Raw genomic sequence first — 21,902 nt, 5'->3', positions numbered from 1 at the left:
AGGTCGGCTTTGCGCATGCGCCGCTCAGAAGTGACGAACGCGGAAACGCAGGGGAGAGATCAAAACAAAACAACGGTCACTAATTAGAAGTATAAAACGAGGATTTGTAAAGAAGAATGTAAGCCAAGAGGAGACTGGTTTTCCTTTGCTAAAGTAAGGAAACTTTGCTTCCTTTGATCCTGTTAACAAACGTTGGTTTTCACGAGTCTCACCGGCGCATGCGCATGCGCAACGCTGACCTCATACGTCATGCTCCCAGCAACTGTTTGAAAGATCAAAGACAATTTTTTATATAACTCCGACTGGATTCGTCTGAAAGAAGAAAGTCATATACACCTAGGATGCCTCGGGGGTGAGTAAAACGCAGCCTAATTTTCATTTTTGGGTGAACTAACCCTTTAAGTATATTTTTTTCAAGTATATTATTTCCATAACAAGAACTCTTTTTTAAAGTATGCTAAAGTGTAATTCTTTTTCACAAGAGTTGATTTGCCTACACTGTCACGTATAAACAGCTATTAATTTTTCATGAGCATCTCTGTCATAATCCACTAGAGTACAAACCCATCTGTCAAAAAAAGTAACTGAAGTCTTATAGGTTTCCTTGGAGAGTTGATTTGTTATAAGTAAACTCACAATTCGCCTTTTCCAACTTTTTCTAAATTACATGCAGCAAACTCAACTTTTCCACATAAGTAAACTCATTCGAAAGTCAAGAACAAAGTCAGTGTTGAGAACATTACTTTCCAAATTCCTGCAAACCTCGGTGGATGCCAGATAGAAAGAGAATAATTGGAAAACTTCATTATTTTGTCAAATTGCTAAGAGTATCTTGTGTATTTTATTCTTTTTTTACACTTTCTCATTCGGTTCTCTGACTTCCTTGAGAGCCTCTTTTGACAGTTTTAATTTGTCAGCTTCTTCAAAAGTGTCAACAAACTACAGAAAGTCAGTAAGATCACAAGTCCAAATTCTTTTTGTTCCTTGACCCAAAAACAACACAGAACTGCTTGTTATATGTAGCACTTTTGCATTGAAATCTCTAATCTAGTTAAAGTTAAAGTGAAACTGTTTTATCATTTTACCATTTTGTTTAATCAGGAATGTATGGAGGCCTGTTTCCGTCACAGAATAAAATATAAATATGTAATTGTGACATTTTAATCCCACAACTCTTGACTTTTTTCTTGCAAATCTGAGTTTATATCTCACAATTCAGACTTCGTCTCTCGCGATTCTGAGTTTACATCTCTCAATTCAGACTTTTTTCCTCAGATTTTTTTTTATGTCTCGCAATTCAGACTTTTTTTTTCACAATTGCAAGTTTACACCTCACAATTCTGAGAAAAGACGATTGAAGTGTGAGATAAAAAGTCACAATTATCTTTTTTATGTTTTTAATTCCATGGCAAAAACAAGCTTCAGTAGGAATGACAATAAACCAACCTCCCAATACGAAACTCTCTTAACATTCTACAGTCAAATCCAGGTGAATGGAGAAACCAATGATCAACAATGCAGATGTAAATAGTTCAGACCGAGATGTACACATAGCAAACACACCACTATAAGGTTCCACATGCGTGCCGCCTCGGCCACAAGCGTAGACACAGAGCTGCAACCTGGCATCAAGACGATCTTTATGGGCTCTGTGTACAGCAAGTCGTACAGCAGCTTAGTGGCCTCTCCTGGATCACACTGAAGGAAAGAGAAAAAGAACATCAAGACAGTCATAATTAGCCTACTACCTCTGAAAAAGTTAACTGAAGCTCACAGGATGTAAAAGCTTCACTTGAGCATGTCATAATCAATAAAGGATCAATGAAATCAAGCACAGTATCTCATGGCCCAGAAAAAACGAACTGCAGTGATGCTGTAACCAAAGACCTCTCGTGCTGCAGTTCACTGTGACAAATACAACAGGAAGTGATTCACAAATGAGGGGGTGACTGCTCGCACGCCGCAGATGCAGTCACACTGAAATGGTGCCCTTGGTAATGATCAGCAGAAACACTTCATTAGGAGAGACATGCATGCTTTTATTTTCGTTAAAGTTAGAACTAAATGACACAGTGCTGGTCTCAAAATCGATGACAGTCAGAAAGCAACCACTTTGGATCCGTCTTACCAGTAGTTACTAGGAATATCTAATAATATTATTTTTGTCAGATATCACTTGTCGTATCAATCTAGTACATTTCTCAAAGAGCCATGTTGTTTCCTTGCTCCAGTCTCTCTTGGCGTCTCCGGGGAGCTGAGGCGTTTTCATTCAGCGCACGGCCTCGGAGAAGCAGCCATCGAGAGGAACTGAAGACACTTGACGTGACGGAGGCATCTGTGTTCTTTAAGTCCCCGGGGCTGAAGGTTATGCAGGTCTCTGGACCAGAATACTGAACGCCGACTAAAAAAAGGGGGCAAGATGCTCCTTCTCTCACTGCTGTTAGACACGAGGACAATTTTGTTTTTGTTGGGTCTGACATAACGGTACAGGGTTGGGCTAAAAAAAAATCAGAATTGAAGAATTGGGTACTTATCAGTTCACAAGTCTTTGAATTTGAATAGATTTGACTACACTACCGTATCTATACTCTTGTGAAAATAAATGCACTTAACTGTATTGAATGTGCGCTTGTAGTGAACTTCAACTCTTAAAAGTGTATTTAACAACTGTACTTGCAGATGATATAATATAATATAATATTAATGAAATAAAAGGCCACTTACTTGTACTTAAAGAGAGTTATTACTAAGTTTCTTAACACGCTTAAGTTTGCATTGACGGTAGCCATTATCTCCCATAGTATTTTTTTCAATACTATACAAGTCAATAGCTACCGTCGGGTATTTGGTTACCAACATTCTTTAATATAACTTCTTTTGAGTCCAACAGAAGAAAAAAACTCATACAGGTTTGGAACAAGTGGAAGGTGAGTAAATGATGACAGAGTAAATGAAAGAGTAAATGATGGGTGAACTATCCCTTTAAAGAACATTTTAAATCCTTATGTTTTAATAAGCTTTATTGTACTTTAAAGAATTACACTTATTTTGATTAAAGGTCCATTTTTTAAGGGTTAATTTTTCTTTTTCTTTCCATTGATGTATGCTTTGTTAGGATAGGACAATATTTGGCCGAGATACAACTATTTGAAAATCTGAAATCTGAGGGTGCAAAAAAAAAAAAAATCTAAATATTGAGAAAATTGCCTTTAAAGTTGTCCAAATGAAGTTCTTAGCAATGAATATTACTAATCAAAATGTAAGTTTTGATATATTTACGGCAGGAAATTTACAAAATATCATAATCATGAAATTATCTATAGTGTACTTAAATGAACTTAAGTCCCACTTAAGTGGGTCAAAACAAGTTATGCTAATTGCACCTAATATGAATCTAAAGTATAATACATTTTTATTTAATTGCAATTACCATAGCATTAAATGCCTGTAAACATTACATTCAGTTCGTAGTTAAATATATTTCTTTGAAAGTATATTATTTGCATAATAAGTACTCTGCTAAAGTGTATCTACATTTATTTACACAAACAAGGCTTTGTCAAGCCATTTCAAATTTTGTCTTGACATACTTTGCTATTCTAGTTAAAAATACTGATTCATTTTAATTCTGCATAGATTTAAATTCGAATTGCAATTCTGCATCCCGTTTCATTTTTTCAGTTCAAATTTAATGTGGCCTGGCTGATCCCATTCCTTATTTCTCCTACTTATACTTATAAAGTCTTTTGACTGAGTTATTGAAGGATATTTGGCAAACACAAGCACAGTGTGCGTAAAAATAAAGACATACAGCGCAAGCTGCTAGCCAGATCTGTAGCTTCAACTTTGTTTACTATACAGATTAAAATGCTAAATGTCTCATTCCAATGAAGCAAAACACGTCTTCCCGTGGCTCAGACCATGAATGAGTCTTTATCTGCTGTTCTGCCTCACATTAACTTGCAAGTGTTGGTTTGTCATTTCTAAGCTGCGATTCTGCATCCCTGAACCCAGATGAGAATGAATAAAGCATGCATTTGGATATGGAAATCCTTCTTGTTACAATCTGGATACAACAGATGCCAATTAAAACAGGGAAAGCACAAGTGTCTCATCAGGGCATGAGCCTCTCTCTCTCTCTCTCTCTCTACCTCGGTCTCGCTCTATCACAGTTAATAATTGATCAAAGTTTTCAGGCTGGGCTTTGATATAACCATGGCAACCGTCTGGAGAGGGAGAGTGTATCTGTGCAAGTGGGTTCCTGTAAATATTTGCTCTAAAACACACACACAAGATGGGCCACAACTTCTGACACCAGAGTCTAAGACTGTGTCTTTGAGATTTCCATTTATGACCAGTATCATAGCATGAATCAAAAGTCAGATGTGTTTGTATTTATTTTTATTATGAAATGTGCAATGTTGTATCATTCTAAAATAGAGATGCAGGCTAATGCTGTTATTTAGTTTACCATAAATGCTTGTCAGTACATATCACAGTACACTTTCAGCATGTTTCAAATACAAAAGAATTATGAAATGACATATAATATTGCACTTAAGTCCTATAAGTTAGTAAAAACAAGTTCAACTGTATTTAATATACCTTTTAATTAAAAAAAATGTATAATACAATTTCATTGTATTTCTAATATATTATAAATGTAATATAAATTTTATTAAAATTGCATTTTATATAAATTATTTTATTTTCTTAAATTTTATTTTATTATATACATTTAAATTTTACATTTTACACTTAAGTATATTCTTTTAAAGTGTATTATTTACATAACAATATCTACTCTTTTTTAAAGTATGCTATGTAATCTAATTTTTTAAAACTTTTAAACATGGGTTGTCTTGACAAACTTTGCTATTCTAGTTTTCAAAAATACAGTTAATATGAATTTCTCCGAATTCCAATTTGTTTTAATTCTAATTTATTAGATTCAGAAATCTAATTCTGCATCCTGTTTCTTTTCTCAGTTCAAATTTCAGTTTCTCAGTTTCTCAATTCATTCATTCATTCATTCAAATTTAATGTGGCCTAATGCCATTCTTTCTTTCTAACAATTTCCATTGCATATCTGGCTAATAAAATAAAGCTCACAAGTCTTTTGATTAGTGACAACAGTGATTATTACTGTTGCATGCTAATGCTGTTCTCATACTTTTAAACAAGCTAAATATTCAATTTGTTGTGTAATTCCATGCTGTTTGTATTACGGCTGTTTGTATGTACAGTAAATGATGCCTCAAATCATACGGCTTATTAAATAGAGCTTTGATATTACTTGTCTAAGTGATCAGACTAACCATTTTTGCCAGGCAGATGATAAAATGTGGGGACAAAAAATAATAAATCCCATAGGCTTACACTAAAGAAAGAACCCAAGTCATATTTAGAAAATCATAGAAACGTAGCGTATAAGTTTTGCATGGACAAGCACCCCTTACTAAAATCCATTTAGCCTCAATTTATCATAAAACAAATGTCCAAAGTGCCATTTTAATAGGACACATAAAAAAGGAAGGAAAAAATTAAAAGAACAAATGGATTAGAAAAGCACTGATCTGTGTTCTGCTGCCAGAGCATGGCAGGGGTTATTATAACACTCATTTATGAAATAAATATTTATCAAATGTCAAATGAAATTGGAATTTTGAGGTGACTTCCATGTTTCTATGCAAACATTGCTCGGCGTGATAATTGGCTATTTGAGAGAGATTAAAAGAATGCCCCAAACATGCCTGAGATTCTTTGAACAATAATTAAATGCAAAACCCACATCAAATTAGATTTTCTCCCTTTGTAATTACATTTCTGACACCCGAAAGCAATTTTGATTAGAATCTCATCCAGGTATGAAGTGCTCCCCAATCAAGAGGAAATGCTCAAAATATCTGTCGGCTTAAATGTCAACGAGTCGGAGCACTTCACACCTGCTCTTCCATCTCCACGGCATACTAACACATGACATTTATACAATCTTCTGATATTGCATTCTTCTACTTGTGCACCTGCAGTATGCCTTAGACTTTTATTAAGGTTAATGCTAAATTAAAAGAGACTTGAGTCATGGGTGGAATTGGGTGACATTTCTAGAAAGCAGTTAATAATAACTGGAATCGTACATAGCATTTTCATTAAATCATGAATTAAGGTGAATCAAATCAAGATTATTGCAGTACTGTTAATATTGCCTTTTGTATGATAAATTGCTTGTGCTTTTTCTCATTTAAAAGTCACTTTGGATAAAAGTATCTGGTAAATGATTAAATGTACCCTGATAATCAGAATGTAGTATGAGAAAAGAAAAAACACAATTAGACCCCTTCGTCCTAATTTGTTTTTACATTTATTTATTTTTTGTATAGAATACAGTTTCAATACAATAATTACATATCATAATAAAAAAATAATTTATTGTATTTAAAAAAAGTTCCAACTGTCAAATTTTACCCCATATTTGACCCAGAAATATATGTCCCTTTATACGTAATTTTTTTCTTTCCAACATAAATTGCGTAACTCTCAATTAATATCATTTTTTTAACACAACACATTTTGGTATCTCATTAGGAGATTAAAAGATATAAGTAATTGATCTAATTATGACAGGAAATGCACAAAAATATTCCTACAAATATTTAGTAACTTAATTTGTACGCTCTTGGATAATTAAGTTTGCATATGTGCTAATATGATCGCTAAGGAAAATCCACCAAGTGCACTGGTTAATCGAATTTCATTTTCATGCAAGACTAAAAACAACACAAATGCATGTGTTTTTCCCACTTTTAATACAATAAACAAGTGTAACTTAAATATTATTTAAATCAATAAAAAATAGTGATTTTTTTTTTTTCAAATTTGAACCCATATTTAAAGAAACATTTCTGGACTTTAACAGTATTTTATATTTACAAAGGCCTTTAGATGTAGTTTTCTCTTTTCCGCACAAATTATATTAAAAAATTTTTTTTTTAACATAACACATTTTGGGATTAGAAAAAAAGTATCTCTCACACACCCATTGCATCCTAAATATTACGATTTTTAAATGCTTTTCAATGTGGGTCAAATTCAACTCAAGGATCACAGTTTCTCAAGCCAACAGGAGGTTTAACGAACTAACTGGGTCTACAGTGATCATCTTGACACATTACAAACTGTTACCATTCAACTCAATAGTGAGTGGTCAGACAGGTGCTGCAGATACACAGGAGTCTGCAGAAGGACCTCCTTATCCTTACAAGATCTACAGGGATGCAAGTTTGTTTGAACTGTGGTTTCACTGGTGGCTGTTGCCATGCCAACCCTCCTCTCCTTGATTCTTCCTCTATATTGAGTGTGATTGCAATGCAGAGTGCGGTTCACCAATCACAACCATGATACAACACATCTCTGTCCACTCAGAGCACTCTTTAACTGTTTCCTCACCTACAGGAGGTCAGAGCCGTCACGCCGCACCGGTAAACTAAACTCAACTTCTGAAAGTACTACATATGTCTTGGTGGTCTCACATTTTTGCACATATTTACTATCATACATTTTTTTATATCAAACCAGCACTGGCATATTTGAGGATATAAATGATTGAATGGTTTAACAGCACTGTTATTTGTGGCTGTTGACAGAATTGAAACTCAGGACACACAACTTTCTACAAAAGACAGAAAAAAATCTCTCTCCACTTATACATACTGCACAAAAAAATTAGATTTAAAAATAAATAGACTGAGGAATACACTTTGGAGTTGATCTTGGAAAACTCTGCAACGCTAAAGGCAAACATAAGCATTTATGGTGCATGAGTATTTTTAGGAAGCCAAATTACTTTATGCAGCTGAAGCCTTACAGGCTTGTTGATAACAGCCAAGTGCAGTGACTTGTGAAATATTAATGTGCCAACAACTGCAATGTCAACTTGACACCAACTCCTGAATCTCAAGATACAATCACTGCCACAACATAAATGAAGCACCTGCAAAACGCTGATAATTTCTACCATCTTAAATTAACATCTGCTACTTATTTTTGTTTCAGTGCTTGAACGTGAAATACTTTAATAAATTAACAGAAGGTAAAGAGGGCAATGACATTTCTTCTTTCTTAGCAAAAGCTTCTGAAAAGTGTAACATTCATTCCTACATGGTTGAAAAACACTATTGCTTGCGTAATGCAATTAAACTAGTTAAAATGACAGTGGGATTAGGAGATTAAACGGATATAGAATAAAGACTTTATCTGCAGGAACTATGGCATGAAATATATTAGAAGTATTCAGCAACTTACTTTGTATACTACTGCATAATTAAGTTTGCATAAGTGCTAATATGATTTCCAAGGGAAGTACATGGTGGTAAACTCAATTTCATTGTCATGCAAAATTTAATAATAAAAAAAAACACTACAAATGCATGTGCTGGGCAGGGTTATTAGTTAACTAAAACTAAAACTGAAAATAAAACCATAAAAATATCTTTGAAACAGTTACACTGCTCAGATTAATATAACACACACACACACACAGTATATATATATATATAGGCTATATATATATATATATATATATATATATATATATATACACACACACACATAATTTTATATACATAAATGTATATTTACATTACATTACTGTAATATGGACACTGTAAATGTAAAATGTTATGTGCTCACCATACTGTCGTAATGAATGAGCTCCAGCTCGTAGTCCGGCAGAATATCGGTCCGGTTGTTCACGAGATCTAAAGCCATCTGGGCTGCGGGGAGACACGCTTGACCACCGGGCCATCCTCCACTCATGGGAAACAGAGCTCCGATGTACAGTTTCTTCTTTCCTGCAACCGCAAAAGTACTACATATGTCTTGGTGGTCTCACATTTTTGCACATATTTACTATCATACATTTTTTTATATCAAACCAGCACTGGCATATTTGAGGATATAAATGATTGAATGGTTTAACAGCACTGTTATTTGTGGCTGTTGACAGAATTGAAACTCAGGACACACAACTTTCTACAAAAGACAGAAAAAAATCTCTCTCCACTTATACATACTGCACAAAAAAATTATATTTAAAAATAAATAGACTGAGGAATACACTTTGGAGTTGATCTTGGAAAACTCTGCAACGCTAAAGGCAAACATAAGCATTTATGGTGCATGAGTATTTTTGGTAAGCCAAATTACTTTATGCAGCTGAAGCCTCACAGGCTGTTGATAACAGCCAAGTGCAGTGAGTTGTGAAATATTAATGTACCAACAACTGCAATGTCAACTTGACACCAACTCCTGAATCTCAAGATACAATCACTGCCACAACATAAATGAAGCACCTGCAAAACGCTGATAATTTCTACCATCTTAAATTAACATCTGCTACTTATTTTTGTTTCAGTGCTTGAACGTGAAATACTTTAATAAATTAACAGAAGGTAAAGAGGGCAATGACATTTCTTCTTTCTTAGCAAAAGCTTCTGAAAAGTGTAACATTCATTCCTACATGGTTGAAAAACACTATTGCTTGCGTAATGCAATTAAACTAGTTAAAATGACAGTGGGATTAGGAGATTAAACGGATATAGAATAAAGACTTTATCTGCAGGAACTATGGCATGAAATATATTAGAAGTATTCAGCAACTTACTTTGTATACTACTGCATAATTAAGTTTGCATAAGTGCTAATATGATTTCCAAGGGAAGTACATGGTGGTAAACTCAATTTCATTGTCATGCAAAATGTAATAATAAAAAAAAACACTACAAATGCATGTGCTGGGCAGGGTTATTAGTTAACTAAAACTAAAACTGAAAATAAAACCATAAAAATATCTTTGAAATCTTAATAAATGTTAAAATACACATTAAGATAAAATACACATAAAAAAAAACTAGTCGCCACGTCAACAGAGCCGTCACGCCGCACCGGTAAACTAAACTCAACTTCTGAAAGTACTACATATGTCTTGGTGGTCTCACATTTTTGCACATATTTACTATCATACATTTTTTTATATCAAACCAGCACTGGCATATTTGAGGATATAAATGATTGAATGGTTTAACAGCACTGTTATTTGTGGCTGTTGACAGAATTGAAACTCAGGACACACAACTTTCTACAAAAGACAGAAAAAAATCTCTCTCCACTTATACATACTGCACAAAAAAATTATATTTAAAAATAAATAGACTGAGGAATACACTTTGGAGTTGATCTTGGAAAACTCTGCAACGCTAAAGGCAAACATAAGCATTTATGGTGCATGAGTATTTTTGGTAAGCCAAATTACTTTATGCAGCTGAAGCCTCACAGGCTGTTGATAACAGCCAAGTGCAGTGAGTTGTGAAATATTAATGTACCAACAACTGCAATGTCAACTTGACACCAACTCCTGAATCTCAAGATACAATCACTGCCACAACATAAATGAAGCACCTGCAAAACGCTGATAATTTCTACCATCTTAAATTAACATCTGCTACTTATTTTTGTTTCAGTGCTTGAACGTGAAATACTTTAATAAATTAACAGAAGGTAAAGAGGGCAATGACATTTCTTCTTTCTTAGCAAAAGCTTCTGAAAAGTGTAACATTCATTCCTACATGGTTGAAAAACACTATTGCTTGCGTAATGCAATTAAACTAGTTAAGATGACAGTGGGATTAGGAGATTAAACGGATATAGAATAAAGACTTTATCTGCAGGAACTATGGCATGAAATATATTAGAAGTATTCAGTAACTTACTTTGTATACTATTGCATAATTAAGTTTGCATAAGTGCTAATATGATTTCCAAGGGAAGTACATGGTGGTAAACTCAATTTCATTGTCATGCAAAATGTAATAATAAAAAAAAACACTACAAATGCATGTGCTGGGCAGGGTTATTAGTTAACTAAAACTAAAACTGAAAATAAAACCATAAAAATATCTTTGAAATCTTGAAATAAATGTTAAAATACACATTAAGATAAAATACACATTAAAAAAAACTAGTCGCCACGTCAACATTTCTCACTTTAATTTAGTTTATCTTGAAGTACAAAAATAACTAAATAGAGAGAGACTAGAATAATAAATATAAACAGAAAAACACGAAAACTGCTAAAAATGACAAAAACACTACAAAATTACAAAAAAAGGTTTTACTAAAATTAAAATTAAAACAGTAAATGTAAAAAATAAAAACTGGTTCAAAATATAAACTATAATAAAATCTCAATAATACTAAAATAACACTGGTGATGGAACAGTTTGTTTTTGCTTTCATTTTGGATTAATTTTGCACATTTGTGGGAGAAGCTTAATAACTGATGCAGATGTAAGTATTACTGCAATTTTGAAAGCAATTATATAATTAAATGCTGAGCAAAACAACATGCTGCGGGGAGACACGCTTGACCACCGGGCCATCCTCCACTCATGGGAAACAGAGCTCCGATGTACAGTTTCTTCTTTCCTGCAACCGCACACGGCCAGGAGAGAAAGATAAGCAGTGCGTAAAGGAGAGCCACGCTTCTCCAAACTCTCCCCAAGGTCCTGATCCTCCCCGTCGATGCCATTAATATCCGATTTGACATTTATACGTTTTGAACTTAAAATGTGCGGTTGTGTCCGATGCCGAAAGTGTCCGCACGTGCGACGAGTCCCGTTTAGAGTAACAGAACCGTGCACGGAACGCGTAAAAACAGTAGTGCTGAACACTTTAAGCGCAATATGAAATTGCAGGCGGTTTAACCACAGTCTGGATGCTCGTTGGGATTTATATGTTTACAGCAGTTATAATTTCATATCTGATGTCAGTCAGCCATGGCTATAAGCTTTTAGCGTCGTAACATACAGTTAAGACGTCTCAACTTGCGCGCTTTCTTGGAACTTATTTAGAGCGTCTAGAATAGCTCAGAATCTTCAGACCCCGTCTAATCTTAAAAATCTTTTACAATTTGCAGACCTTTCAGAATCTTTTAGAGGCTTCAGAACCTTTTGAAATATAATCTTCAGAATCTGTTAGAATCTTTTAATTGTTAGGAATCTTTTAGAATCTTTAGACTCTTTAGAATCTTCTGAAGTACTTTTTTAGAATCTTTAGAATCTTCCATCTTTACAATCTTTGAAATACGCAGAATCTTTAACAATCATCGAAATATGCTGAATATTTTATAATCGTCAGAGTCTTTAGAATCTTCTGTATATTTAGAGTCTTTAGAATTCTTTGGAATCTTTTAGAATCTTCTCCGCAGTTTCTACTCCGACACTAAATTACTATGTCCTGTCACAGAATGCGCTTCAACACAAACCAGCTGTCCAAACATGTAAAAGCACCAAGCTACAGAAATCACGCTTTGAATGTTGGGTAAAAACAAATGCGCCATAGGCAGTTATCGTTTCTTTCTCTCTCACAGCCACAGACGGTGTGTTTGTAGTGCAGCTATGCTCATGGTTCACGACAGGAGAGAAAAACAGGTGGTGTTGCGCGACATTGACGGTCAGAACGCGCTCCGCTGATCCTCTGGCGTTGCTTTATTTACCGCGCCGCGTAAATTTTAAGCTGTCGAGCATATTATTCCGGCATCTGATCAGAATATTAAAAAATAACAATTGTGCTGCGGCATAATCCTTTAATCCGCAGGGAGGAGAGGGGGAGAGACTGACCACCAGGCGCAGTACACTGAGATCCGTACTCAGAGCAGACAGCAGAGAACTGATCCACTGACAGACGAACAGTACTGTTGTATAGCGGGATGGGGGCGGGGTTAAAGTAAACGCTCTCTTCTGAATCAGAATCACTTTCACTAAATCAAAAACATTTTCAAAAGTCATGCAGTTGATTAACGCACGTTACAGCTAAACTCAGCTGGAAAAATAATGTGAACGTACTACATCTATCTATCTATCTATCTATCTATCTATCTGTCCGTCTTTCTGTCTGTCTTTCTGTCTGTCTGTCTGTCTGTCTGTTCGTCTGTCCAGCTTTCTGCCTCTCTGTCTGTCTGTCTGTCTGTTCGTCTGTCCAGCTTTCTGCCTCTCTGTCTGTCTGTCTGGCTTTCTGTCTGCCTCTCTGTCTGTCTGTCTGTCTGTCTGTCTGTTCGTCTGTCCAGCTTTCTGCCTCTCTGTGTCTCTCTCTCGCTCACTCTCTCTCTCTTTCCTTCCATTTGTTTGTTCATCCATCCATCCATCAATCAATAGCTGAGTTCTTCCATCCATCAAAAATTCTTCAATCAAAATAGCCTTTAGAATTCTCTATCTATCTATCTATCTATCTATCTATCTATCTTTCTGTCTGTCTGTCTGTCTGTCTGTCTGTTCGTCTGTCCAGCTTTCTGCCTCTCTGTCTGTCTGTCTTTCTGTCTGACTTTCTGTCTGTCTGTCTGTCTGTCTATCTGTCCAGCTTTCTGCCTCTCTGTCTGTCTGTCTGGCTTTCAGTCTCTCCGTGTCTCTCTCTCTCTTTCTTTCTTTCCGTTTGTTTGTTCATCCATCCATCAATAGCTGAGTTCTTCCATCCATCAAAAATTCTTCAATCAAAATAGCCTTTAGAATTCTCTATCCATCTATCTATCTATCTATCTATCTATCTATCTGTCTGTCTGTCTGTCTGTCTGTCTGTCTGTCTACTTGTTATTTCTGTTCGTCTGTCCATCTGTCCTTCCATCAATCAAAAGATGAGTTCTTCCATCCATCCAAAAATCTATCAATCATATTTTTGCCTTAGAATTATATTGAAAAACAAAAGAAATCTAAACCCTCTATGGATATATATGTAACACATGTATGTTCTTCAATTTGACTTTTTTTATTTGGTATCCATTTCACATCCTGAAAAATTTAAAATCAAGAAAGATTCCTCTATCCATCCATCCATCGATTGATTCTATCCATGTGATCTCAGAGTGCACTTACATACACTTACATTGCCAATATTGACACCTTACACATAATGTAGGTAGCTTTTATTGCCCGCACAGCTCTCTGGATTCTACTATTCACTCTTAATACTCTAAAACAACAGAGTAGAGCTGAAGTTGATGACTTGAGCCACTGTGAACCTCAGGACCTGAGATGACAGTGACATTTGGAGCTCCCTTTGAATCCGCTCTCTCCATATGCCAGTCATTAATTATTCATCCCTGATCTTTAGTTGTTATTTAATAAAAGAAAGGCCGGAGAAGCCTCCTGTGAGGATATATAATTACCCATTAGTTTATGCGATAACTAAATATGTTTACAAAACAGAATGAGAATTTTATGTACAAGGTCAGTTCTTGTTCATAAAGGGGTTTACAGAGGGCTGGCAAACAAAAGGTCACCTTTATGCTGAATTTTCCTTTAACAACCACAGTAAAAGTGATGTAATCACCACCCGGTACACACAGGCTCGAATATATCCAGACACACACATAAACACACACTGCGCTGAGATACACACATAACCTCATATACATTCATATACACACAGGGCAGAAATACACACAGCGCTACACACTCTGGCCGAGTGTTAATCTTCAGCCTGCTGAGAGTGCACTAAGTAGGCGGTGATCTCTCGCTGTGAGTTAACAGAGGGAGTCGAGAGAGAGAGAGAGAGAGAGAGTGCATTTGCGTGGCTTGATAGTCTAAATCAGCAGAGCTGAAAGAAATGAGGGGAAATGAAAGAAAGGACAGAGGGATTGAGAGGAATGGAAGGCAATTAGAGGGAGGGATGGATGAATGAGAGGGTGCTACAGTCGTGCTTGCAGGAGCACTTGTGTTAATGCTGAGAGGCAGCCTGAAAAATTATAATGAGGTTCTATAGTGGGGTAGTCGACATGAGCTTGATGTCCTACATTCTATACTGTATCTAAAACTATTTTAAACAGCATTTTGCTCATTCTTTATAAGCATGAAGCTTATATGACATCATAAAAATGGAATGTTTGTCATATATACACATGGAATATTGGTACTTTTCAAAACCCTATAACATCAAAATGAGTTTTGTAGCTTTTAGACCACGTATGTTAGATTTGAAGTCATATGTTAATGTACTAAACATTATAAATACATCTAAACACTGCAGTGTTCATTCCAGGGAAAAGAGAACAAAAATATTGATGACTCATCCTGCACTACACAGATTTCCGACCAATCAAATGGTCTCTAGAATGAGAATGGTCCTCCATGAGGTCTTACAAATGTATTTGTCACACTTTATAACCAAATCAAAAAACTATAAGGTAAAAATTTGTTTAAAAATTGTGGGGGGAAAAATGGTGACAAGTTACAGGACCACTGTCATATAGATTCCTATATATTTTAACTGAAAATCTAGTTGTTGATCAAATAAATATATGAATAAATAAAATCATGATGTGCATCCACATAACACAACAGTTCACAAATAAATAATTTAATGCAGCGATAGTCTGAGGAACAGAAATGGTCTAGATGGTAAAACAAAATGAATTTATAAACATAAAAAGCAAAAATTATCAAAAATATTTAAATCTATATTTATATATCAATAATATATGCAGACACACGCAAATACGTTTTAACTGAGAGAGAAAGAGAGAGCGAGAGCGAGAGAGAGAGAGAGAGAGCAAGAGCTCTAAAATATTGGAAATTATTTGATGCATTGAGGGAGCATACAGCCCCCTTGTGGTTGAACTAAGCATAACAATTTAGACTTTCACAATTGGAATTGTGGTTTACAAATTGGATATACAGTGACAGTGACGACAGTGACAGTGACAGTGACATGACATGTGGCCAAGTATGGTTACCCATACTAGGAATTAGTGCTTTGCATTTAACCCATCCTAAGTGCACACACACACCGTGAACACACACCCGGAGCAGTGGGCAGCCATTTATGCTGCGGTGCCCGGGGAGCAGTTGGAGGTTTGGTGCCTTGTTTAAGGGCACCTCAGTCGTGGTATTGAAGGTGGAGAGAGCGCTGTACATTCACTCCCCCCACCATACATATACTAATGTATTCTTAAAAAATAGCTTAATATAATTTTTACAGTGTCATTTTACACTCTGCTGTTTGTTTTTACATATTTCAAGCAAACTAACAAAGTGGACTGTCAAGTGATAAACAGATTATCATGGGCTGTAAAATATCAGTATTTTATGAGATTCTTGGGGAATGTGACCTCTGAAATTAAAAATGAAATAACCATTTTTATGTCTTACCTGTATAGTTACTGTCATCTGATGGTGCACAAAAGAAAACAAGAGACACATAAGGTTAAAATTATTCATATTAGGGAAACAGATACATTTATGTGATTGACTGTTAAATCATAAACATACTCACAGACACAGAACGGTTTAGGTGAGTCCCATTTGCCCAGCTTGGTACAGTGTGAGATATTGAAACCCTCCAATAGGAAGCCAGCATGACAGCTGTAGTGAAGAACTGTGCCCTCTACTGGTTGTCCAGGGGGCAGCAGCGCCACCCTCCCGTTCTCCAGAGACATCCAGGAACGCGGGCAAACCAATACTGAGAATTTTAACAAGACGTTTATCACATCTCACATCCTTTTAGCACATTTAAATAAACTTGAAATTACACAGCCTTAAAGTGTAACGCCACTAACACAACAACACACAGACAATTACATTTAAATAAAAAGATACTTGCATGTAGAATTTCACTTGAATATATATATATATGAGGGGCCGTACAAGCCATAATTCATTCTGGCACTCTCACACTTTCATTCTCCTTTCACATGCATACATTCTCCTTTCACGTACATATATATACAGAATGTATGTATGTCTGAAGAAAATGACAGGTCATGATCAGCATGGCTGACGTAGATGAGGCGGCCGCATAAGTATTTCAGCAAGCTATTTGGATTAAAAAATATATATATTATCATCGTGAAAAGGTTACATGGCCTCGTCCCTTGAGCGAGTTGTGATTGAGGACGCGGGCTCAGCCTCAGTCGAGTTGCCAGATACACGCATTATAAGCGTTTATGGATTTTTTTTCGGTGTGTCTATTTACACTAAGTGCAAATAGCCCGCCTTGTTGATAGAGGCTATTTATAGTAACTCTACCCACAAATGTGTTATAGGGAAAGTCAACACTATAAAACACGGCAATTAATCATCAGTTTTAGTAGTGTAGATGGTAAAGCGCGCACCGTGGTCTTTTTGACGCGATCGACCCGGGTTCGAATCCGCCTTTTACCGAACTTTTTTTCTTCCTTTTCAAATCTCATATCACATCAGAAAGGGTGTGTGTGTGTGTGTGTGTGTGTGTGTGTGAGAGAGAGAGAGTACTGTGGAACAATATAAGAAATATTGGTATATTATACAGTTTAGTTCATTTGAAAGGCATTTGAACTCGGAATGCTGCTATTGACCAATCAGAATCCAGTATTCCACAGAGCTGTGTGATAAATATAGATATTAATCAATACAACAGGACAGCATGGGCACCTACAGCATCTGCTGAGCTGGTTCATGTCAGTCCAGGTGCCATTGGGGAGGCATTTTCGGACCTTGGGCCCCACAATAATTCTGCTTCCTCTACAGATATATTCTATCTCATAGTCTACCGGCAAGATCTGCACACTGCGGATCTACAGAGAGAGAGAAAAAGAGACATTTTGTAGATTGAATTAGATGTTGCTATGGGTCATAGTCCCTTCAGAACTGACATTGATATTTATGACTGCCATTTTAATGTGCTGCTGTAGACTTTTACCTGTTCCTGAGTCAGTCCTCTGTAGCGAATCCCTCCGTCTCTGGGGGGACGAATGATTGCACATCCTGAAAGAGAGTAAGAGAGATGGGGGAGGATGAAACGAATAGAGATGAAATGTTTTCAGCTTAGTCACAATGCACAATCTAACATCAATAAACTAAAATGACAGATGTTCCGGGTAACTTTATATCCGGGACTTTATATCCGAGTCCCCTTGCAAGACTGTAATGCAGTGATGGTTTATAAGACATCATTTTAATGGTACTGTCTCATATCAAAATACAGTTTTCATACCCCTTGGAGAATCTTTAAGATGTTTAGCACTTAAAAAGAGAGATCCTTAAAAATTTATTTAGTTTTTTATTGAGTACAGCTCTGAGAAACAGATATTTAAGAAAATCTCATATTCAAAAAGCAAATATTCAAAGCAACAGCAAAATTGTGAGTGTGATGATGTTGCTGTTATATAACAATTCAATGAACAAAGTAAATATTGAGTAACTTTTTAGACAGAATATAGTAAGTTTGTATCAGTTTTCAAAAACAATTTGAAACAAACCCACACTGAGCATCTATGAACAACATATGAGAGGTGTTTCGATTCTGAATGAATTAGTTCTGTGGAACACTGGCACTGCCCTGCTAGACTGCTAAGATCATCTCAGAGTCTTATTTTGAATTTTCCGAAACCAAGATTAAAGACTAAAGGGGATCGTACCTTCTCTGTGGCAGCTCCACGCCTCTGGAATAGCCTCCCTCCTCATATTAGATCCTGTAACTCGTTGGAATGTTTTAAGTCCTTGCTGAAAACGCATCTCTACTCTATTGCTTACAACTGCCTTCAGGGGTGGAGTCTGAGTAGTGACTTGTATTGGGTGTGTTCTTAATTTGTGTTTTTGTGGTAATGTTGAGAGTGTAAAGCACTTTGGTCAGTGTGTTGTTTTTCAACGTGCTATAGAAATAAATGTTGATTTGATTTTGAGTTGATTTAAACAAATCGTTTAAATCAATGATTCAATAACTCACTTATAACATCACTTGTTACATTCCTGAATGAATCAGTTTTGTTGAACGAATTGGTTAAATCAATGATTCAATGACTCACTCATAATGGCAATTGTTACATTCCTGAATGAATCAGTTTTGTTGAACGAATTGGTTAAAACTATGATTCAATGACTCACTCATAATGTCACTTGTTACATTCCTGAATGAATCAGTTTTGTTGAACGAATTGGTTAAATCAATGATTCAATGACTCACTCATAATGTCACTTGTTACATTCCTGAATTAATCAGTTTTGTTAAACAAATTGGTTAAATTCATGATTCAGTGACTCACTCATAACGTCACTTGTTAAATTCCTGAATAAATCAGTTTTGTTAAACAAATTAGTTAAATCAATGATTCAGTGACTCACTTATAACATCACTTGTTACGTTCCTGAATTAATCAGTTTTGTTGAATGAATTGGTTAAATCAATGATTCAGTGACTCAATGACTCACTCATAACGCACTTGTTACATTCCTGCATGAATCCATTTTGTTGAATGAATTGGTTAAATCAATGACTCAATGACTCACTCATAGCGTCACTTGTTATGTTCCTGAATTAATCAGTTTTGTTGAATGAATTTAACCAATTCATTCAACAAAACTGATTAATCAATGATTCAGTGACTCAATGACTCACTCATAAAGCACTTGTTACATTCCTGCATGAATCCATTTTGTTGAATGATTTGGTTAAATCAATGATTCAATGACTCAATGACTCACTCATAACATCACTTGTTATGTTCCTGAATGAATCAGTTTTGTTGAACGAATTGGTTAAATCAATGATTCAATGACTCACTCATAAGGTCACTTGTTATGTTCCTGAATGAATCAGTTTTGTTGAACGGTTGAATGAATTGGTTAAATCAATGATTCATTGACTCACTCATTTATAAATAGTCACTTGCTGCCAGCTACTGGCATAACTATGTAACCTGCATATTCACAGATAATCCCCTTCACTAACTGCTATAATTAAAAATAATTTAAAGAAAAGTTTAACAAAAAAAATATGTATAAAATAATTGTGTTCAAAACTTTGCATTCATTTGGTTTACAAATTCATTATTAATTATTTTTGTCTTGTGCGATTTATGATAATCTCTTATGTCAAATTGTTCCCACATATATAAAAAAATTATTCTAGACATTTTTTTTTACAACTTACAAGGGGCTTGTAAACCTACAAGCTGAACTGTGACACTGAATTGCTTTGATTCATCTAGATTGTGTAGGCTATATATTGCTTTCACAATGAAAAAAGGGAACTGACATGCAATCCATTTTTTTCCTTCTATAGTTCCGGCTGAACATGATCCCATGAGGACTGAGGGCAGATCGCTGTTTGAAATCCATGAAACTCAGTTTACAGAATCTAAACAGAACGCCCTCTAATCTCACAAAGCAACAGAGGTGGGCCACTTTAGACATTCTGTGGTGTTAAATTCAACATGCACGGACCAGACATCATCCACACACACATTACCTCCGGTCGTTGAATTATGTATAGACGAGATGAGAGTAGGAAGCAAGAAAATTACAAGAAATAATAGCTGCTCCATTACTGCATCTGAACAAGAATGAGAGAGAGACAGAGAAATGACTAACAACATGTTTGATTTCAGCAGGTCACAATTCAAGCTCATTTCAAAGCAATTAAGCTGCTCGACGTGACCTTGTTGGCATTCAGATATGTTAAACATAATAATAAGCTGCTGTCTGATTTAATTACACCACACATGGTTCTGGAGGAGGAGGATTCGTACAACATGGAGGCAGTTTGCCGTCCCTGCACTGTAAAGATTTTATCAGCTTTCCCTCAACCACTCTTAGAGTGGAAAAGCACATCCAGGGTGGGTCAAACACGAGCATGCAAAATAAACAGAAGCACACGGGTCTAACACACACACATACAGCTTCTTACAAAGACATTTCAGGAGGACAAAGCATTGAACAGAGAGTGCTTTCATCAATATTGACTTCTGTATTGAATACACTTGAACCTAGAGGTCAAGGTTACTAGATAGATAGATAGATAGATAGATAGATAGATAGATGAGGAAGTGACAGATAGCGAGGGAGGGCTGTAGGGACTGGAATTTTCTCCAGGGTCACAGTAGGGAGCGACAGGAGATGATTCAGGGAGGTGAGGATCAGAGGGACCAGTTCAACTTTAAACACGTCTCTACAACACTCCACCTCATTAATTCAGTACAACACAACACTTCACAGATTACAGTAATCCAAACAACAGGATGCACTAACAATGATTGGTTTGCATTGCACTGTTGAGCAAACACATTTTTAGCTTTTTCGATTATCACAGTAGGGAGCGACAGGAGATGATTCAGGGAGGTGAGGATCAGAGGGACCAGTTCAACTTTAAACACGTCTCTACAACACTCCACCTCATTAATTCAGTACAACACAACACTTCACAGATTACAGTAATCCAAACAAAAGGATGCACTAACAATGATTGGTTTGCATTGCACTGAGCAAACACATTTTTAGCTTTTTCGATTATCCTAATTGTTCCTATTTTAGGTATTAAACACAGTAAAAACTGCATGAAAACGTTATACAACTGTGGCCGCTGAGTGACTGTGATCATTTCTAGAGAGTGGATATGGATGGAGGTTGCAGTCCCTTTTAAACAGTTGTTTTTGTTGATTTTGTTGTTGTTTTGACAAAGAGTTAAAAAATAAGCTTGTGTTTTTATATTGACTCGATTTTTTGTTTGTTATTTAATCTTTGGTTCATAAATTCATTATTATTTATTATTAGTAGCTATTATTTTTTGTCTTGTTGAATTTATGAATATCTGTTCAATTTATGAATATCAAATCTTCGCCAGATAATGACAGATGTTTCACTGTAAATTTATTTTTAATAAATACTGAATTACATTAGGCCCCTCTTGTTTTTCTTTAAAAATATAAACAAATCTTGAAAGGTATATTTAAACCTATGAGCTGAACTGAATATGACACCATTAAGAGGCTTTCTTATTTTTAAACAGCGGTTAGGATTTACATTAAGAACCTTCTTTTTCTTTTTCCTGATAAAAACTTAAAAATATGCTATTTTATGGTGTTTTTATATGAGTACCTCATTTAT

General features: G+C 35.6%; 1 protein-coding gene across 1 annotated transcript in view; it reads right to left on the bottom strand.

Moving 5' to 3' along the window:
• Positions 1 to 21,902, bottom strand: part of LOC107752602 (gamma-aminobutyric acid type B receptor subunit 1-like) — a 53,722-nt gene that overhangs the window by 30,672 nt on the left and 1,148 nt on the right. Inside the window, exons 2-8 of the mRNA XM_016568617.1 lie at positions 20,269 to 20,352; positions 17,722 to 17,786; positions 17,458 to 17,596; positions 16,318 to 16,503; positions 16,194 to 16,211; positions 8,689 to 8,849; positions 1,564 to 1,698 (exon numbers count right to left, since the gene is read on the bottom strand). Coding sequence (XP_016424103.1) covers positions 1,564 to 1,698; positions 8,689 to 8,849; positions 16,194 to 16,211; positions 16,318 to 16,503; positions 17,458 to 17,596; positions 17,722 to 17,786; positions 20,269 to 20,344 — 780 coding nt within the window. The 5' untranslated portion in view covers positions 20,345 to 20,352. The remainder of the gene's footprint in view (positions 1 to 1,563; positions 1,699 to 8,688; positions 8,850 to 16,193; positions 16,212 to 16,317; positions 16,504 to 17,457; positions 17,597 to 17,721; positions 17,787 to 20,268; positions 20,353 to 21,902) is intronic.

This window comes from Sinocyclocheilus rhinocerous, unplaced genomic scaffold (assembly GCF_001515625.1).
Source record: "Sinocyclocheilus rhinocerous isolate Xijiao unplaced genomic scaffold, SAMN03320098_v1.1 scaffold1965, whole genome shotgun sequence".
Lineage (NCBI taxonomy): Eukaryota > Metazoa > Chordata > Actinopteri > Cypriniformes > Cyprinidae > Sinocyclocheilus > Sinocyclocheilus rhinocerous.
Note: the sequence above shows the minus strand (reverse complement) of the source record. Positions and strands in the feature narration are given on the sequence as shown.